Source organism: Vollenhovia emeryi, unplaced genomic scaffold, assembly GCF_000949405.1.
Source record: "Vollenhovia emeryi isolate VEMERY1.0 unplaced genomic scaffold, V.emery_V1.0 DF939193.1, whole genome shotgun sequence".
Classification (NCBI taxonomy): Eukaryota; Metazoa; Arthropoda; class Insecta; order Hymenoptera; family Formicidae; genus Vollenhovia; species Vollenhovia emeryi.
In genome coordinates, this window is record NW_011967173.1 from 842,236 (window position 1) to 861,745 (window position 19,510).

Sequence of the window (19,510 nt, forward strand, 5' to 3'; positions counted from 1 at the left end):
CCAAGTTCTAACATCGTGGACACTGGCCTTTACAGCCAACTTCTAGACTATTTTGATCTTAATATTATTCGTGACACAAAAGAAAGCATATACGTTATTAAAATGCACGAGATTCATTAGTTACCCCGTGCAAAATGCTCGCACAAATCAGGATGGTTACACGTTGGGAATATGAACTGCAGAAACTGTAATTATGTCGCGTTGGAGCGGGAAGAATATCGGGCGTAACGAGCTTGTTGAAGAGAGCTCTCGCGCCGCAATGAAGCTGTAGTATCGTACTTATTGCGACGATCTTTAATTTCCTGCTGCAATCGGCGGATAAAGATTACGATTACGTGAGGATTACTGCAAAATGTTGCGTAAAAATTAATCGTAAAATTATATGTCGAGACATGCGTTTCCTTCGTTGGACAAAGCCGCGCACGGGCACGAATCGAGTCAGCTTAATCCCACTCGACCCTTCTCACGCATACGTGATCGGTTTCTTAAACACGGTATTAGGAAAGTCTCTTTTTTGGGTCGACAAATCCGTCATTGAAATTCTTGCGTCGCCACTCGAGCGTTTGCATGTTGTCAACCCTTCCTCAAAAATAACATTCTTCTAAATATATTATAGAAAACGCAAATTGCATTTTTATTTCAGTACAAGTTAAAAAAATATCGAAACAAGAAAGTAGACATAGACACGAGTTTTACATATTTCCTAATAATTTTGTTTTATACGTTGTAAATAATATTTGTGGAGTTAAAATAAAGGTTGCACTTAAGGCAAATAAAATATTAAAAGCGCGATATGCGGTATTATTTAAAATCTCGTTGAGAGATACGGTTACAGGGAAAATAATCATGTCGCGGGACCGTGTACATTTAAGGGTCGAAATGAAACGTATTTTCAATTGCAGCAGCCGCAATTTTACGCGCTCCCAGACCTAATTTCGAGGAGTTTCAAACATTAACTCGGAAACTCATTCAAGTCATTTCACGATAATTAATAATTTTGAACGTGCTACGGCGTGTCTGACGGAAAGCGAGCGGGTAACGTTATGAAACTGTTAAAGGCCATTTCGAGTTTGGAATGTACACAATTTCCTACGAATTTATGTGGGGAGAAGGGTAATAAACCTAGAAGAAACAATATCTTCGCCGAGGAAAGCGCCGATTCATCGTGCTGTTAAATGTTGGCGCATGGGAAGAGAAATCGACGAGCGACCTGTTCGCACGATCGATCTCCTGGCACTCGGGATAACCGCGTGCATTATCAGCGTGCGTTTTCTAGCTTAGACACAGTTGGAAAAGTGTTTGCGATTAGAAGTGGAAAACCGACGAAAGAAAGCGACGTCCCGACTTTTCAGATATGTGAGAAAATCACAAGACAATAAAACTCTCTCTCTCTATTGTGTCGAAGGAACGAAATGGCTCCCATGCTTGTACACGCTGCAAAGTACGCTTGCACTCGCGCTCGACTCACTATCGTAGATAAATTGTCTAATTTGTAATTACGCATAAAGGGTCCCGTACATCGGTAAACTCGCATAACGATCGCGGTCGCCACTTCGAGACAATTCGCTGAAAACATATTAATCTTTTCAGTCGAGGTCTAAATCATCTCGTCGAGGCTGATAAGGCCATGAGATACACACGCGACAGTATTAATCCGACCACTAACGTGATGATCTTCTAACACGATGAAGCGACGCAGAGTAGACGCGTTTCGAATATGACCTTCAATAGTAATACTTCAAAATACTTCTAATTCGCACAGTAGCACGCATGTATATTATACTCTTAAAGAAGATATAGGGAGGAATATCTATCTCGTGATTGTCTAAAACTGCTAGTTATCTTTCCAACTCGCCAAAGAAAATTTCGAAAATATCTTATATCAAAACATTCGCCAAGATGTTAAAAAAATCATATTCCCTATATTTCTTTAAATTTTCATTATTTTACATTTATATTTTATTATTATTATATCTGTAATTAAGTTTAAATTTAAATTGTATTGAAGATAGGTGTTTTTAATTAATTTAAAAAATAAGATTTTTACTTTTCTCTCCTGAAGCTTCGTTTACCACAAGCTCTCTTTGTTCAATAATTAATTAGAGACAAGACACGCTTTGATACGTCGCGTGAAGAAAAAAATTGGGCCCAATTTGGTCAAAGAATTTGTGGTGCAATCTGCTGAACATCTGTTAGTTTCAGACACCCGTATACTTTCATAGAGAGTGAACAACTTAATAAAGAATAACTTGCCCATTCGTGACGCTATTTTCACTGAAATGTAGAAAATCGCATCGCGTTGTCGATAATTTGTGTAATAGGCCTGAACAATGTCCGATCTATGCATGCAACATTTCCCGTGATGTAATCGCGTAATTTTACCCGCGCGTGCATTTACGCACCCGTGCAGTTATCGTTAACTCGTTCGCGAACGCGACGCCGAGCGTATCCAGGTTGTGTTTGTAAGCAAAAATACGTGAGTTTCACTGAATGCTGAATCTGCGAAGCATTTCACAACTCCACTTCACCGGTCAAGACGTAGTGAATATCACGTTTGTGCTTCATTAAGCGAATTTTACATTACAAAACTCCCGGCTCGTGACACCCGACGAAATGTACTTACGAAATATAATAACGCAATTATTTCAGTAATTAAACTCCCGCAAATTACTGCGATTTGAAATTCTCAGAATATTCCTTCCCTTGATACGCATTTACTGTCGATTAAAAAAAAACCATGACTTTCCTTTAATCTTAACATCAGCGCAGAATCACCTTTGTAAAACTAATCGTTTGTATTTAAACGCCCGCAACAATGTGTGAGAAAATCTGAAGCAACAGACCTAACGTTCTCTGTAAATGTAAAGTTAATAAAAATGACGCGTTTAACGAGCAGGAATTTAAAACGTGAGAAAAGCAGGTGTTCCGTTAATTACGCAAGTCTCTAATGAACGTAATGATACACTGATCACTCACAGGTGAAATAAAGATGCTCATCTATATTGTTCTCTGTAGAGAGCTGTCGCGAGCTCTTTGCCACCGAGTGACTCACAAAAGTTCATGGAAAACGCAGTCAAAGGTCGACTCGCGTTACTTCGCGGCAGCTTTCGAGTTCGCGGATCGACTGCGCGGTACTAAGCCGCAGCAACATCCGTTCTCCGTTCCTCCGAGCTGATACCAGAATCGCCATCTAACGGTTCGCGATACAGACGACGCGTCGAATTATCCGTTAACATTAATTGCAAAAGTAAATCTAAAAAAAAGCATACGAGGTATTTCGTAATGAGCGTGTAAAGTTCCGATAATTCGTCAACCATGTTATCTTGACAAATGCAATTGTAGATCTTTGTTTAAATAAAAATTTATTGACCAAACATTAGAATCGTATCAACGTTTTATCAGCGTTGTGATAAAAGTAGGAACTTCATTGTTTAAGTGTGCGACAAATATTTTTGGATTCATTGTTAAATGCCCCGTTAAATTAATCGCATTCATTTAAGATTACGAGCGCGCTACAACTGATGAGAGGAGTATAATACATATTTAATAAAATTTAATAAAATTTTAGCCCTCATTAATTGTAGAGCAATAACAAAGGAATTGTGTTACGATGTATAAATCGAAATTAAATATTACTCAACACTGTACTTCAACATCGAGATATGTAACACAATTATATATTGTATATTATAATTTCTAATTTTAAAACGCGCGCGTTTTAACTTAAAAGCTTTAAAAAACAACGTCCTGTCATAAAAAAGATCTGCCGTTAATCTACCTATATGTATAATGACGGAAAAATTAGATACACCTCATAAACCTATATGTAAAAAGTCATACATATTGTAGCAAAGAATCATCCGTAATATATAAAAATTAAATAAATAACAAACGCATACAACAAACGCATTAAAAAGAATTATTTCTTTCACTTTTGTTTCTTGAGACTCTTAGACGATTCTTCCATAGACTCCAGCCACAATTGAAGTTCTTTGGTGGGCTCCGGCCTGCGTGTCTCCGGCTCCATTTCGGCGATTACATCCTCTACCGGAACCTTTAATCCAGTTACAGTTTGTCTGCTTAATACGATGGCGCGAATAAAATTGTCCGTGAGACTGATAAACTGCTGTTCTACGTAAAAGTGCTTGTCCTCCCAGTAAATAAGCTGTAACAATACAATTTTGAATCGACGTGATTAGTGGACGTAGAGAAAAAACAAAAGAGCGCAAAAGAAGCGTATCGATCGTACCTTCGTCGTAACCTTGTATGGTGTAAAGATAGGAATCGCTCGGCGATATCGTATAGTGGATGCACCTTGGACAGCGCCGCCTCCTCTTTTTACGATCGCGGCGTAAATTCCAGAATTATCGTAAAAATAAAATCGCGCAAAATCCAACTCGCGCAAGTACCGGGCGTTATTCATGTGCTTCAAGATCAGGTCAACGTCCTGAGTGGTGCAGATTCCTAGAACGAGAAGAATTCATCAGCTATTATTTGTGACGCAGACGAAATACTCTGGTGACCGAAGAATAAGTCTAGGCTTTCAGTTTGGATTTCTCGAGATTATCTATTAGATATACAGATATGTGTATATATATTAAACAAACGCTTTCCTCTTTTGAAAGCGAACGTTTCTATCTCGAATAATTTGATCGCACAATTCGTTCGGTTTTTTAGTTCTGCTTAAAATTAATCTTATATTATATAATGACTGAAAGAAATTTAGCACAAAGAATTAAAGAAAAATTTTGGAGTTTATAACAGACATTGCAAGAAGCCTGTATATGTATACGTAACTGTTGAGTGTTTCTACGAACGAACACAGTGTTCCATAGAGTGAGGAAACACGCCGATATGCTGGCGCATCATTCTGTACAGTTATTTGCCGACCCACATAATGTAACTGAATACATTTGAAAAGCATGATTCATAGAGCGGCAAACTCTATACGTTATAATGCCATAAATAAATGTAAAATTCTAATCCTGAATTACGAACATTTTAATGCGTCGTACGATTGTTACATATAATCTTTGCAAACTGTTGTGACGTACCTCTTTTATATTCATCGTCACAAATTTAAGAATGCAAATTTTATTCGCGACCTTTGATCTTGATACAGACAATAGTGGCAATGAATTTATACAATCTATAATTCGCTTCTTCTATATTCGACGAGTTGTTTTATTTCCCAAAGTTTTTCCTACGACGTATTTTAATAATATCTCAGCAAATATTTTCTTATTAGGTAACACAAACTCGAAGGAATAAGGACTAAAGAGCTGTGATGTTAATGTCTAAATAATTCTTATTTTTAGTTTATTGCGAAAACTATTACCTTAACTAATAACTAACTATTAACTTACTCATTAGGCGAGCGTCTCACTAATTTGAGCACCGAGTAATATTTTTCGTAATAAAGTTAAAATAAGAATTATTTAGACACTAACATCTTGTCACAGCTCTCTTTAGTCCTTATTCCTTCGAATTTGTGTTTATCACATGAGAGCTTTCTGAACTTTATTAATTTATTATGCAACGTCCTTCGTTACCGTTCTTAACCACCATTTATCACCATTAATGTTCTGGTAATAAAAATGCCTCATTTAACAAACCGCCTTATTTAACACACCGCCTTATTTAACAAATAGATTCACTCACAAGTAAATTAACGACAAGATCTATTAATACTCGATGTATTATTTCAATGCACTGTATTGTACTATGATAAAAATTTACCGTAAATCGTTGTCGTATCGAAGAGTTTCTTTTTCTTCTCGAAAAGTCTGCCCCAAAGGATGGTGAAGATAATTCTCAAAAAGTAATTTACATCGAATAGAATGTAGAGAATGGCGACTATCGCCACGCAACAAGAGAACAGCATTATCAGCTCTACCGGCGTTATCTGAACAAAATATACGATCGCTCGAAGATACGTCAGCTCGATGCACGCCTTCTCACAGTCGACAGAAGACTGACCGCAGTGACTCTGGCTTGCGGTCTCTGCAGAACCGGTTTCGTAAGCGTTACTAAAGAAAAACGCTTCAGTGTACGTTATATAACAGATTAATAAAAAATCAAATTAGTATAGTAAGAATATTCTTACTAGTTTAGTATAATAAGATGAAATTTGTAAATGTAATGTCTTATACAAATTTATACCAGATCCATCACATATAATGACATGACAAGTTTATTATGTTGGCCAAAAACTATAAGAAAAATATTAATCACTTTATACAGAATGTCCCAGAAAACTCCATAATCTTTTCACCGGCGGATTCGGAATAGAATATTCTAAGGCAAAAATCCCAATGCAAAAATGTCGAGGCTAGTTTTTAAATGAAAAGCATAGTTGACTAATCAGTGTGCAAAACTTTCGCGCACTTAGGCATCGTGAAGATGTCCTTTCACATTAATTCAGTTTCTAGAAATCAGCATAATTTTAAATATGACAAAGAAATTACTGAAGCACCTTCACGGTATATTATGCCTGAGTAAGCGAAATTTCCACAAACTGATTGTCAACTGTACATGCTTGATTTAAAATTGTTGCGTATATAAAAACTACGATAACCTTGACATTTTTGTATAAGCATCTTCACTTTAGAATATACTACAGAATCCGTCAGTAAAAGGGTTATTGTTCTTTCTAGGACCTCCTAGATAAATATTATTGTTTTAATTTGTACTTTTGTTTTCAACTTAAAATTTCAAAAATTTATCTTCTAACATACACACAGTAAACGAGAAGGTATTTTTTCAAATATATGAACTACTACGTTACATTTACATAGGCGAACATTTACAATGTTAATAAATCGATGACCTTGTTAAGTTTATAAATTATTTATGCTCGCATATGCATACATCCATTAGATACGTAGTTTGCAAAGCCATTACGTAAGCAGAAAAGCAGACAATAAAATATCATACCTACTTAAGAAAATCGAAAATATCACGAAAAAGCGTGTTTGTTTAATAGACTGATATATTTCTTCCAATGTGTAAAGGCACCTAATTTTATTATGTAAATACATAGACATCCATTGTTACAGGTTAAACAAATTAATATTTGTTATTTCCCTGCCGTATATGCTTCACAATCAGCGTGATTATGTAGAAAATAATGAGATGCATACTTCGTTAATGTAATCAGTTATAGTTAACTAATAACGTGTTAAAAGAGAGTATTCTATATTTTTATGCACAATAGTAACATTCAGTTCAACGATAAGTTAATGCGTGAAACAAAGCACACAGAAAAATCCACCTTGCTTCAAATTTTGAAGTATATGATTTGTCATTTAATGTAAAAATATTACACGTACATGGTTACATAATTTTCACATTATATTAATATGCAATATGTTCAAATTTTAATTAATACTTCAATATTTCAATAAATGTAATATCTTACATTGATTTTTTACTCTCAGCAATAAAATATTATATAATAATAAAATATGAAGGTAACAAAAATTATTATATTCTTCTTCTACAATAAAAGCGTCTTCTTAAGAATTTTCATTCTACCAGTAGAGAAGTATACTTAAAGTCACCAGTGATGAAAATTATTGAAATAAAACTTCTTGTTGATCCAACTGGCAATATAATTAATTAAATGTTACAATTGGTACGACGTTTCGACCCAAGTATCAGGTCCTCATCAAGTAACCGAACTGCAAACCAACATGTCACAATTTTTTTAAGGTAGTAAGAAATTAAAGTTCACTTTATAACGCGCGAACGTGCTCACTTAAGTTAAGTCAGAATAATGTTTTTGACGATTTCCTGTTTTGACAATGACCTGTGAATCTGCTATAATTTATGCTCCGCAAACATCTATGTACGAGGAACCTTTTACATATGTACACTCTTAATTGTAATTTATAATTTCTTACGACCTTTAAGAAATTGTGACATATTGGTTCGCAGTTCGGTTACTTGATAAGGATCTGATACTCGGGTCGAAACGTCGTACCAATTGTAACATTTAATTAATTATATTGCCAGTTGGATCAACAAGAAATTTTATTTCAATAATTTTCATTCTCTTCTTAAGAATTCTCACTCTCTTTTTCTAAGAATTCGGCTAATGCACGTTCCAATAGAAATACTAGGAAAAAATAATCGCTCGCTGCGATTACATTAATTACTCTTATTCCGTCTCGATTGCAACACAGACTCGTCGTGTTGAGATCGTTTTTATCATGTATTTTATCGAAAGGCCGTTTTTGGGGCTAAGTTTCCATCTCACCAGTTAAACTCTCAAGTCGCAAGAATCACTAAAATTAATCGATTTTATTCCGGAATTCCGCCAGAATAACTTCCGGTCCGACCGATAATTAAGGATGGAAATCGCATTCCGATATTCGGGTTGTTAGACGGTCGTGGTTGTATATATTGGTGCCAAAACGACGTCACCGCTGGACGTCGCTACGTCCGTTTGTCAGCAGCGCGTCGTCAGCAGAAGTGGTTCCTGCCTCAACATTGCTGAGGATATCTCGTTGCTCTCCATCCACCTGCTCACCTCGGGTGGCATCTCTGGCCGCACAGAACATAACTAAAACACATTACGTCATTTAATTTACATTCCGAGTTCATTTAACTTAATGATCGGATGGACCAAAAGCGATTCGAGCAATCGCGATATATGCCAATATTTCTTTACTTCGTTGTATAATACTTCAACATATATAATATACTTCCTGTTATTGTAGACATATTCTTGATAGCATCAATAACTCATAATAACACGTTTGATTTACAAATAGATTTAATATCGCCAGTAGTTTAAAACCAATGATATGTAATTTTTAAACGACCTACACTAGCCAATGTTTTTATTTAAAAAACACTACAACGTTTTGGTCCCAGGTTTGGACCCTTTTCAAGTAATCTGAAACCGTAAATAACTCAGCAATAAACATTTTTTAAAAAGTAATTACAGTAAAACCTCTTTTATCCGAGGTAATGTGGGGGGGGGGGGGGTACCTCGGACAAGCGAAAACTCGGATAACACGGAAGAAACACAAAATTCGAAAACTTTTATTATTTTTTATATATTTAAAATGCTACAATGGAATTTAACCCCATGAACATATAAAAGTAAAAAATTTAACGAACGTAGATTAAAATTTATGCTTGTTTAAGCAAAAGGTATGTTGCAATCGCAAACTACTCCGCGCATACAGCATAGCGGCGTCATCCGTTTTATCCGAGTTTTTCCGTATTATCCGAGCGCACACCTCGATTAATGCGGAGTGCTTGGATAAGTCCGGTGGCTCGGATAACGCGGAGCCTCGGTTGATCGAAGGCCGTATAACCGAGGTTCTACTGTATAGCAAAAGTAAACCATAAATGTATACTAGTTCACACATTAATGATCTCATATTTGGCCAATATCACTATGTTAGTAGGCTGTGTACAAACAAGAGTGTTATTACATTATACATTATTACGAATTAATAAATATGAATAAATAGGAATAAATAAGAATAAATAAAAATAAATTAATAAACTTACATATTAGTAAAAAACGATTGCACTCTTTGGTTGAAGAGTACAAAGTCAATTGAAGTTGCACCATTAATTGTTAAGCACGAGTAAAAGTGTCAAGAAATGTGTGTTGGACGAGAGATTAGATTGAACTGACAAAATGTCGAACTGACAAATGATCGTCAGAAAGGTGGATCGCCAGTGAATAATGTTCTTGTATAAACCGGATACATCTATTTGTCACCCGTGTCAGCGACTTGGTTGCGTTCTTATATTTTACATATTCAGCTTCTGTATTTGCTCCCATTTTAATCAATTTTTCAGATTTCTTGCTATCACATTTAATGGGTTATACTTGACAAGGACCAGTATTACTGGCCGAAACGTCGTGTATTAATTAAGAAATATACTGTGCCAGTTATTGTCGACAACTCTTGAATTTTGTGACATAGTGATATTGGCCAAACATATGAGATCATTAATAATTGTATGAACAGGTATAAATTTATCATTTACTTTTGCTATAATTACTTTTTTTCATGTTTATGTGCGGTTTCAGATTACTTGAAAAGGGTCCAAAGCGACCGAAACGTTGTAGTGTTTTTTAAATAAAAACATTGGCCGTTTCGCAGGTCGTTGGCAGTAAGTCGTTTAAAAATTACATATCATAAAATTTTTATTTTCATTGTAATTAATTCCTACCTGCGTCACACCTGCTTCCACATTTCCGTTCTGTTTCACTCTACGGGTCAACAATGCGCCAATGACAGTGTCAGCGCTACAGTTAAGAAGTCTCTGCCTGCAAATCGCAATGGCTCTTATGAAACCGTCGCTCGGCGTGATAAATCTATGCTCCATAAAAAAACTCCTCTCGTCCCAATAAATAATCTGAAAAAATTAATGAAATTTACATTACGCCAGATTACGTATATATTTTTGTACATTTATTATGCATAATCAAAATTAAAACTTTGATTGTACATATACATATTATGCATATATTATGCAAAACAATTATATTAAAAACGTGGCATTTTGCGATATTTTGCGCATAAACATCAAAATGTCATACCTCTATGCATAATACATGTTTATTCTCTAAGTCTGTTTTTCTAATAGCGAAATAAATTTAAGTATAAGAAGCCTGTATTGAACCGGTTACCGGTTGCCGATTTAATTAAATTACATAAGTGTTTGCGACATGTACAAGTAAGCCGGTTTGCAATTTTTTTTCATATATTTTGAGCTACAATTTCAGATACTTATGTAACAATTTGTGGCAGCACATGGCAACACAGTCATGCGTATATTCGTTGAACTCGTTGATTTTTAAATTGCAATGCCTTTTGTTCAGCAAAATATTTTTCTTTGTGTGCTCTATATAATTATTAATTAATTGAGAATTAAATCAGAACTTATTATTACTTATACAATACGACTAACTCGCTATTTTATTTTGCGTAAATATGCACGACTGCCTTTCACGTATTTACTCAGTCAGTATAGAGACACGACCTTGTCTCTTGATACATAAGTGTGTCTGTTAAGGACATTAAGGACAAGCACCTCCATAAGGAGAACCGCCATGAGTTTCGAGACTGTGCGTCATTCGATCGCGTGGTGCATTGCAATTACGAAATCAAAATGGCGTTTACTATAGAATTACGATTGCTTTGAAAAAATGTAATTGTCTGCTGACGCGTTTGCTACCACGTCAGGTACATAAAATGACTCAATTGCCTTGTGGCATGCATACGCTACTTTGTACCCAACTAAAAAACGATAATACATCGAACAAAAGTGACTTATAAAAGTTGCACGAAAAGAAATGCTGTTGAATTAAGCAAAATAAGCTGTTGAATTAAGCAAAAAAGTTGCTTGGAAACAAATATACGTAAATAATTCACTCAATTGTATTTGCTATGGATTTGAACTCTAAGCATTTAACTAAAATATCCAGATTATTAAGTTAACAATCTGATGTGTTACATGTATTAATACTGATGTTGTTTCAACGATTTTACGATTTCAATTACGCTGATCTTGTTGATACATCATTTTTTTCAGTGTATCAATTCAATAACATCTCTTTCTCTCATGCTTACATATTTGAGCCTTAAAATATATGCTCGGGCTACATTTAATTCACATTTAATTTGCACAAATTACCTTAGACGTTATTTTAAAGATTGTTAACGGTTTGATGAATCGCCGGTAGCGTATAGTGGCAGCTCCTTGCACGACGCCGGATCCTTGAAAGCGAACCTCTCGGTACAGATCTGTTCTCTCGTAAAAGTCGACCCTCGCAAAGTCGAGCTCGCGAAGATACCTTGCGTTATTCATGTGATACAAAAGCGCGTCCACGTCATTGGTGGTGCAGATCCCTGAAAAGTCATTCTAAGATAATTGTGTTTACTTTTAATGTGAGTTATAATCAATTACATTTTTGCAGTCGTCTAGCTTTGTTTTCTAATGATGAGTATACCGAGATGAGAGATCAAGATGTAAATTACGTAATAACAAGAACGCATTTATGATGCGCGACAAACAATATAATGACACGACAATAAAAGAGGAAAATCCCCCGTTGTGCGATAGGATCCTAATATGGGATAGCGGGATTTCTGTTACACTAATAGGCATCATCAGTTGATTCCACCGTGAATTTATTGCTCTCGGAGCGAAATCTGTTTAGTGGAAAATTCATTGCTAGATTCTGTAACCGTTGCGACAAAAGACTTGTGATTGAATTTGGATGTTGAAAGCCTGCTGTCTCATATTAGAAACCTATCTCATAATAGAGGACTTTCCTCTACGCATATGAACGTAATGTTTCATATTCAAGGGTCAAAATTATAATTCAGTGCGTCGCACTCGAGGGTATATTGTATAAAGTTATATTGGGAACTTTTCAACTTCAAAGAAACAGGAAATTCAATCTCACGATGTTCCACATAAATCGCATATCAAAATAACTGTATTTCTGTACAATTGATCGAAACCAGACATTGTTACGTTATATAATGACATTATATAATGGAACATGATGATTTTAAGACATGGTTGATTTTAACTTCGGATGAAGTTAAAAGAATTAGGGACGCGTAACTGTGGCTGAGCGCCTACATAGGTACGTATACGTAAGTATACACGACTAATCGGTCATTGCATTCGCTGACAAAAGCTACATATGAAATGAACGACGCAAACGTTGAGATACTAACAAGTTAGCTAGGCTAGGCTATCCGCCGGAAACGGATAACGTGATGAATGAACTTGACGAAAATACTCTTCTCGCGCGGAAGACATTGATATTTTGCGCTATTTAAGCTCGTTACGGGGCGCAATCAATAATCCGGATTTGCGACATTCTACGAGCCAGCTGATTCCGCACATGATAGGTCAAGGTTTATACGAGAGGGAGATAACCGGGAGAGATCATAAGGATTCCTAGATTATACCGTAACGACGTGTGGTGGGCTCTTTAATGTAATTGCTCTTAATATTTTAATTAATATCGAGGTGTCACTGTCGCGTTAGAAATTATTATGGGACAAAATTTTCCGTGTTCAATTACACAGGGATTGACAATTAAAGCGTCCTGTTAAAATTCGCCAAAATCGCAAGAATTTCTTATAAAGATAACACAAATCTTAATCTCACTTCTCAATGAAATAATTGAGATGAAAGTCCAGATGAGGCCTGATTAATCATTTTGCGACATTTAAATTAATAGCGTAATTAGTAACCGTGAGATTTCTCACGGTCAAACTTTTTCTAACAAATACTAACGAGGCATTTTAAGCGTTTCGTAAAAATTGGAGCTGAGCGTAAATTTCTCACGTACCGTAGATCACGGTCTCGTCGAGAATGTGCACCCTTTTTTTGCAGTAACGTGCGAGGAAGACGGTGAGGAACATGCGCAGGAAGTAATGAAATTCGACGAGGCCGTAAACGAGCACGATGGCTACGAAGCCCCCGACGAGGACCCAGCAAATCATCGTCTTGATCGCGCCGTGCGGTTGTCGCTCCACGAAAATCAATCCGGCGATTAGGCCGGACGCTCGCCGCGTCGGGGGTGGCTAGACTTGCGATATCCTCCACCGCCGCAACACCTCGCGCCGGTTATCGATTCGTCTGGGCGGTCGACGGCGTTCCTCGTCCCGTCAATAAGAATGCAGGCTGCGCTCGCACCATTTCGAAGAGCCGCGAACCGGTTGCAGCGGCTTCATCTTAAAACATTGGACGACGTCATGGCTCCGGCGGGCTTGGTTGACAGAAATAAAAATCGCGGATGCTGAGACTAGAGTTTCGGCGCCCGTGGGGATTCAGGGATTCCGGACTGAGATTTCGAGATCGTGGACAATTCATACATTCCGTTGCGACGGGGGGCTGACAGTGCCTTCGCTTATAATCGTGTATCCTCGATTGAAACCAATTTTATCGCGGAACGTATGCTACAAATATTAAATATTTAAACAGCCCGACGCACGTTGACGCTATCGATTTTACTGACAAATGACACCCGACTGTCGGCGATCTCTCGCACGAGACTCGCCTAAAAAAATATAATATAACGCTGTTGACTTAGAACCAGTTGACTCTTTACACTTGCCATTTGAGAAGAAAAATAATAGTACGAGGAACCATGTGCTGCTTAGGCGTATAATTGAAAAATTAAACAACTGTCTGCGCTTTACGACTTATTTATTCTAGTGTGGTCGTAGAAAATTTCTAAGTCCGGTATATTCAAGGCCGTCTTAAGACCATCTTTAGATACTCCGTAGAAATGTTCCATACAGCAACTTTAGACAAATGCAAGACGGCCTAAGAATTTCTCAAGCATTGAGAAAAAAAGTTTCCAGGCTTGTCGAAAGATAGCACGCGAATGTACAAGGCGAGGTGTAAATTAATCTTTATTTAAATAGAGAAAGAAAAGTAATTGTCGGGCACGATTAACGTCGACGTGCTAATCAATCGTTTCGACTAGCCAAAGAATCTGGTAAAAATCAGACAAGCCAAAGCAGCGAAATTTTGCTCCGCAGCAGAGCCCACTTTCAATACTTTCGCGTTTACAGCTGTATTATCAGGCGGGACACGTTCTCCGCGAGTGGTCGCCGACGCGCGCGTATCGGCTCTCTTCCCAAAAATTTAGCGTCTACACACGAAATCCGTCCTTCATGTAATAATAACCGCACGTGTCACTCTCAGCGTATTCCCACACGGTCGACACTTGCACAATCCCTCCGGTAGATTTTACCAAGAGTCCGCTGATCCGCCGGCGAGGTCTTCCGGAAGCGCGGGCCCGGGCCGGTACCAAAAGGACGCGGGAGAGACACGCCGGTGGCACCCGCACATCCGGTAGACGAGATCCTATCTCGTCGATGACATCTCGTACACTGATCGACGTCATCGGCTAGCCGCCGTAGCCGACACCGAGATGTCCCTTCCCGAAAGCCGCATCTGCGCCGAGGACATCCAACTAGGAAGTCCGCCTCTTGGTGGGAGGCTCACGGCGGTTCAAAAAACATTTGACGTCACTAGCTAGAGAGAATTGATCCGATATCGAAGACGAAGCGCGGAGTCGAACACTCCAATTAAAAAGAATGAGATTACGGTTGGCTTGATCTTGAACGATAATGATCGCACGCGGCTGCATTTAGAATAATAAGTGTAAACTCGTATTCGTGTCTTTAATAATCAATTTTTTATCCTCTTTAATTGTTACCCACACAGCGCAGCAAGATTGCAAGAACATTGTGGGAACATTTCATCCCACGATTGTAGCAACGGTCAAATGTCTGCTTTAAGAAATATTACTGTTAAATATCCGCTATTAAAAATAATACGTAACATTATAGTAATATTATAGTATAATATACATATACACAATATTATTGTAGATTTTACACAAGTCGGCATAACAGCTTTGTCAATTTTATTTAATTGTAAGTGAAATAAACAGCATCATTTCACATAAAATTACACAATAATTACATAAAATTTTTGCCTCTTGCAAACTTATTTATAGATACTTGTGTGTATAATAATGTAGATACTGGGAATCGTTATTTGCCTGAAAAATGCATTATGGTAACAATTCTAAACTATTATAAATTGATTTTCAAAAAACAAATTAGGTTTTAGAAAAACACTTTAAAACAGTACAATCGGTAACAAGGACATACGTGCCATTCCATTGTGCAAAGAAACAATTCATGCTTAATATCCGTAATATGGATGAAAATTATATTTCTATCGAATAGCTTGTGTGTGTGCTATTCGAACTATTTCGCCTTACTTCATTTCTACGTCGCAAAATGTTCCCATAAGTATTTCCAATTTGTTTCAAAAGTAATACATCAATGTGTCACATTTCTTAAGTTATATATTATTGAATAAAAAGTGTACGAAAAGGTATTTCAAGTTTGATGTAAAAATTGTTATTTGTAAAAATAAAATTTTCAGTCTTAAGGAATAATAAATGCATAGTGCTCTAAAAGTGATTCAAAAGATTGTTGATAATATTTTTTAAATGTTGTCATAACATTTTCCAATTATACTGAAAATTTGTGTTTTTACAATATTTCTGCCACATTGTGCATTGACCGCAATGTAGCTACAAACTTCTGTGCTGCATGGACATTAAATGGTGCATAATGCAAAATATATTTTCAATTACAGCATTCAATATCGATCAATCTCTTTTACAAAGTTGTACCTCGATTTTTGTACAATCTCCGGCATTTCTGATTAATCATTCATTCCGGATTGAACCTGGTCAAGGTCGTATTTCAGCCTTACGAAATATAACCTTGTGGAAAAAAACCAGTTTTCCTTATAGCACAAGAAAGGTCGTTTCCATTTCATTGGAATTTTATCCGCGAATTTTTTCTTGTTGGTCGATTAATGTGTAAAATAACACAAATGAGCTTTATATGTAAATAAATGTACATTAAACGAATGTGTGTGAGTTTATAAGTTATGACACCTTATGCATGATATATAAAATAAAATTTGCTATTGGAAAAATTGTACTAGTTTTATGGACAACTGCTTTTCTGAATTATCCACATTTTATTTTACTGAATAAACTGTCGAATTTATTGTATGAAGACTATACTTGTCAGCTATTGTTGATTTCAACGCCGCGTCTGTCGACGACATCCTTGAAAAGATCGACGTAGCGAGATTATCACCAGGCAATACTATCGATAGAAATACAAAGCTCTGCGGGACCGCTCGGCGTTTCTTGTTTGCCGAAGGAAGTGATGTTTGACCTGTTTCACAATAGAAGCGATAATACAAGACAAGAGCGTACGTTCCGAAATCAGGCGTGAGGATAAAGGATAAACAACGAAATTGCATAATACACGGAAATATATACCCATAAAAAAAAAGAGTTGTTTCCTTTCCGTGTCTTGCTTACCATTGAACTATGTGGTTAACAATGTCACTTCGCAAAAGTAGAATCTGCTCTACTTTACGATCAGAATGACGTGTCTGACGTACAACTTAGAACTTTTCGCGTTTCTTTTTTCTTCTTATAAATCGTATATATACGTGTTTCAACAAGACGTGCGTTGCCTAACGTGCGTACGATTCGCGTAATTACTGCGTATATGATTTGATTAACAGCCGTTTGAAGGCTGAGCATGTACAAAACGGACGACGCTAATATTACGTTTCGGTTCTTGCATCGAGGAAGTGCTTTCGTGCTGATGTTTTATGGAAAACGCGTCTGAGGCGACCGGCACGAATTCGTCGCGAAATCGAGACTGAGGAAGAAGTCGTGCGCCATATACAAGAATTCTCTAACATTTATTACTTCTTTGTTACTTCTTCTGCATGAATAATCCTATATTATGTGTGTATATATTTTACGATTGAGCGGTAATTCATTTAACATAATTTCTGCGGATATAAATAATGAAAACAATTAAGTAATTATGTCGGAAGCCAATGATTTTCAAAATTTGTCGAAGTCTTGAATTTTTGTCAAACGAAACTATAAATTACTTTCCCCTCCCCCCCTACTCATTTTTATAAATTTCCAAGGGAAGATTTTGAGCGAGACAAAACATTTAATGCTTTTATTTTATAAAAATATATGTAAATAAATATACAAATGCGGATGCAAAAATATTCCGTCATTTAAGAAAATACTAGTGTCATCAGCTGAAAAATTATGTTCTGCCCAAAGAGTTGAGAAATTCGCTGACAAAAGGACTATCGCTCGACTCGTATCGGCACAATGGAAGATCGTACGGAATCGGAAATACGGGGACGGCTGGATCCTCTTCGTCCTCGATAGGAAATGTTGTTGTCCCAGTCTGAATACAAACGAGTATAAAATGCAATAATTAATATTAATCGACTGAAACATGTACCTTTAATACATTTCAATAACGTGCCTTCAACAATATGTTAGAAATTCTGTTAATACAATAATACGGCGCTTACGATAAGTTTTGGTATGAATATAACGCCAGCCTCGTAGTTCATTGTGTAATGGTTGCTTCGTTGGACTCCCCACGCGGCTTTGCTTAGATTTGCGCTGGTGAGCACAAACCAGGGAATGCTTTTCAAGTCGGGCGAAATCCTCGTGTAGGATTTAATATGAGGCATCGCGCGCTCTCGTCCTGTTCGCTTAGCTTTCCATTGGCTGTAGAAAAATCAATATCAAATTCTGACTGTAGAAAAAAACGGATTGTTTCTAAGGTATAAAGATATAGGCATAAAGATCAAAATAGAATGAAAAGAAACAATTGTAACTTACCATAAATACGATTCTATCCATTGTTGCTTAGAATGCACCTGCGCGCTGTAGGGTAAGCAGCAAGATAAATTCCGACAATCGAAGCTGAGCTTGTAATTCTGTATCGACGGGTAAATAAACTGGAAATGTGGATGACTCTTTAAACCCTTAGTAGTCTCCCTCGACATACACGGAATTATGTCTCTCGACAACCAGCTTTCGAAGTTTGGACCGAGACTGCCTATGCTGGAACTCTGCGCGACGATGGGCCACTGGGGGGCGTCCGGCGGCAATGTGGCGTGACGCGATAGAACGTGAGCCAATTTCTTGTGCCCCCAACAATCGGCCTCGTTATCCTTGTGAGTCCCAGGGACAGAAGCGACGAGGAACACGTTCACGTCAGAAAAATCCGCCCTTCGCACCGCCCATATCCACTGCGTCAAGGCCGGATATCTATATTTACTCAGATATCGCTCGAGATCCTTTTTGAAGCCTGTTGGAGATTCCCCGTCACTGGGATTTGCCGATTCTGGTAGCAGGGGCAAGTGAGGCGAGATCCACAATCTGATCAGGACACAATAAAAAATATTTATGGATAGATATCATACTACTAGAGAATATCTAAGGACATTTAACACACCCTTGTGTCCTATTTTCCCAGTCGTCAGAATACAAGTTGGCAGTGGAGATAACCACCCTGATCCCGTCATCTTTGTACTGCAGAATCATGACCTTCGTATGATGACAACCAAACTGGGTCGGCATATCTACTTTTATCATGGTAATGTTGCTGCTTAATTTCTCACGATCCACCCTATCGCCGTACAAAATCATCATGTCAGTACGTTGACCGGCCAACAGATACTGCAAACACAGCCATCCAACGTCCACCATGAAGTTTAAATGAAGACTGTTGACAATTTCTCCAAGACTCCGGTCGAGAATCTCAGGGAATGTTATGGAGAACTGCTGATTGTAAGTCTCCTTCGAATTTTCCACCCTCGTGTAGAATAAGTGATAAGGTGCCGAGAAGGCATATTTGATCGCAAACTCTCCTGGTTCCACGACGGATACAGAGTATCCGGATTGTCTCATCATTTGAATGGCCCTCTTCCTAACTTCCTTTCTTGACTTTTCGGAGTCGCAAGATTGGTACATATCCATGATAGACGTTCCGGGCTCCGCATCTCGCTTGCTATTTTTAGAACTGCTTTGAGAGTCGCTAATATTCTGCTGACTATTCTTTGGGTG

General features: G+C 37.3%; 4 protein-coding genes across 5 annotated transcripts in view; all 4 read right to left on the bottom strand.

Moving 5' to 3' along the window:
• Window positions 1-3,258, bottom strand: part of LOC105562206 (tetraspanin-9) — a 12,713-nt gene extending 9,455 nt beyond the window's left edge. The window contains exon 1 of the mRNA XM_012012846.1: window positions 2,977-3,258. The gene's annotated coding sequence lies outside the window, so the exon portion shown is untranslated. The remainder of the gene's footprint in view (window positions 1-2,976) is intronic.
• Window positions 3,259-3,345: 87 nt separating this feature from the next.
• Window positions 3,346-6,614, bottom strand: LOC105562207 (protein THEM6). The gene is made up of 4 exons (XM_012012848.1): window positions 6,578-6,614; window positions 5,740-6,042; window positions 4,250-4,464; window positions 3,346-4,165 (listed from the first exon to the last, which is right to left on the bottom strand). Exons 1-4 carry the CDS (start codon window positions 6,597-6,599, stop codon window positions 3,929-3,931), a joined length of 777 nt encoding a protein of 258 aa, XP_011868238.1. The 5' UTR covers window positions 6,600-6,614; the 3' UTR covers window positions 3,346-3,928.
• Window positions 6,615-7,600: 986 nt separating this feature from the next.
• On the bottom strand, window positions 7,601-14,922 carry LOC105562208 (protein THEM6). 2 transcript variants are annotated; one of them, XM_012012850.1, is made up of 5 exons: window positions 14,762-14,922; window positions 13,349-13,733; window positions 11,671-11,885; window positions 10,204-10,389; window positions 7,601-8,566 (listed from the first exon to the last, which is right to left on the bottom strand). In XM_012012850.1, the coding sequence occupies exons 2-5, from the start codon at window positions 13,500-13,502 to the stop codon at window positions 8,453-8,455; spliced, it is 669 nt and encodes a 222-aa protein (XP_011868240.1). In that variant the 5' UTR covers window positions 13,503-13,733; window positions 14,762-14,922; the 3' UTR covers window positions 7,601-8,452. The 2 variants fall into 2 exon arrangements, with proteins under 2 accessions (XP_011868240.1, XP_011868241.1); XM_012012851.1 differs by having other exon boundaries at window positions 13,349-13,768.
• Window positions 14,923-17,589: 2,667 nt separating this feature from the next.
• Window positions 17,590-19,507, bottom strand: LOC105562231 (probable tyrosyl-DNA phosphodiesterase; the record flags this gene model as incomplete). The annotated part of the gene is made up of 4 exons (XM_012012896.1): window positions 17,590-17,834; window positions 17,965-18,166; window positions 18,281-18,823; window positions 18,900-19,507. Coding segments are annotated over 4 exons (1,500 nt in total), but the record flags the coding sequence as incomplete, so codon positions are not given.
• Between the last annotated feature and the right edge of the window lie 3 nt (window positions 19,508-19,510).

What these genes read in the sequence shown, in the direction of transcription:
- LOC105562207 (XM_012012848.1), bottom strand. Translation starts at nt 6,599, where the DNA reads ATGCTTATACAAAAATGTCAAG. An exon ending in CGATACGACAACGATTTACG is followed by an intron (nt 4,465 to 5,739) that starts GTAAATTTTTAT and finishes TTCTCGTTCTAG; the next exon opens with GAATCTGCACCACTCAGGAC. An exon ending in CATACAAGGTTACGACGAAG is followed by an intron (nt 4,166 to 4,249) that starts GTACGATCGATA and finishes GTATTGTTACAG; the next exon opens with CTTATTTACTGGGAGGACAA.
- LOC105562208 (XM_012012850.1), bottom strand. Translation starts at nt 13,502, where the DNA reads ATGATTTGCTGGGTCCTCGTCGGGGGCTTCGTAGCCATCGTGCTCGTT. An exon ending in CGACGAGACCGTGATCTACG is followed by an intron (nt 11,886 to 13,348) that starts GTACGTGAGAAA and finishes ATGACTTTTCAG; the next exon opens with GGATCTGCACCACCAATGAC. An exon ending in TCTTTAAAATAACGTCTAAG is followed by an intron (nt 10,390 to 11,670) that starts GTAATTTGTGCA and finishes TAATTTTTTCAG; the next exon opens with ATTATTTATTGGGACGAGAG.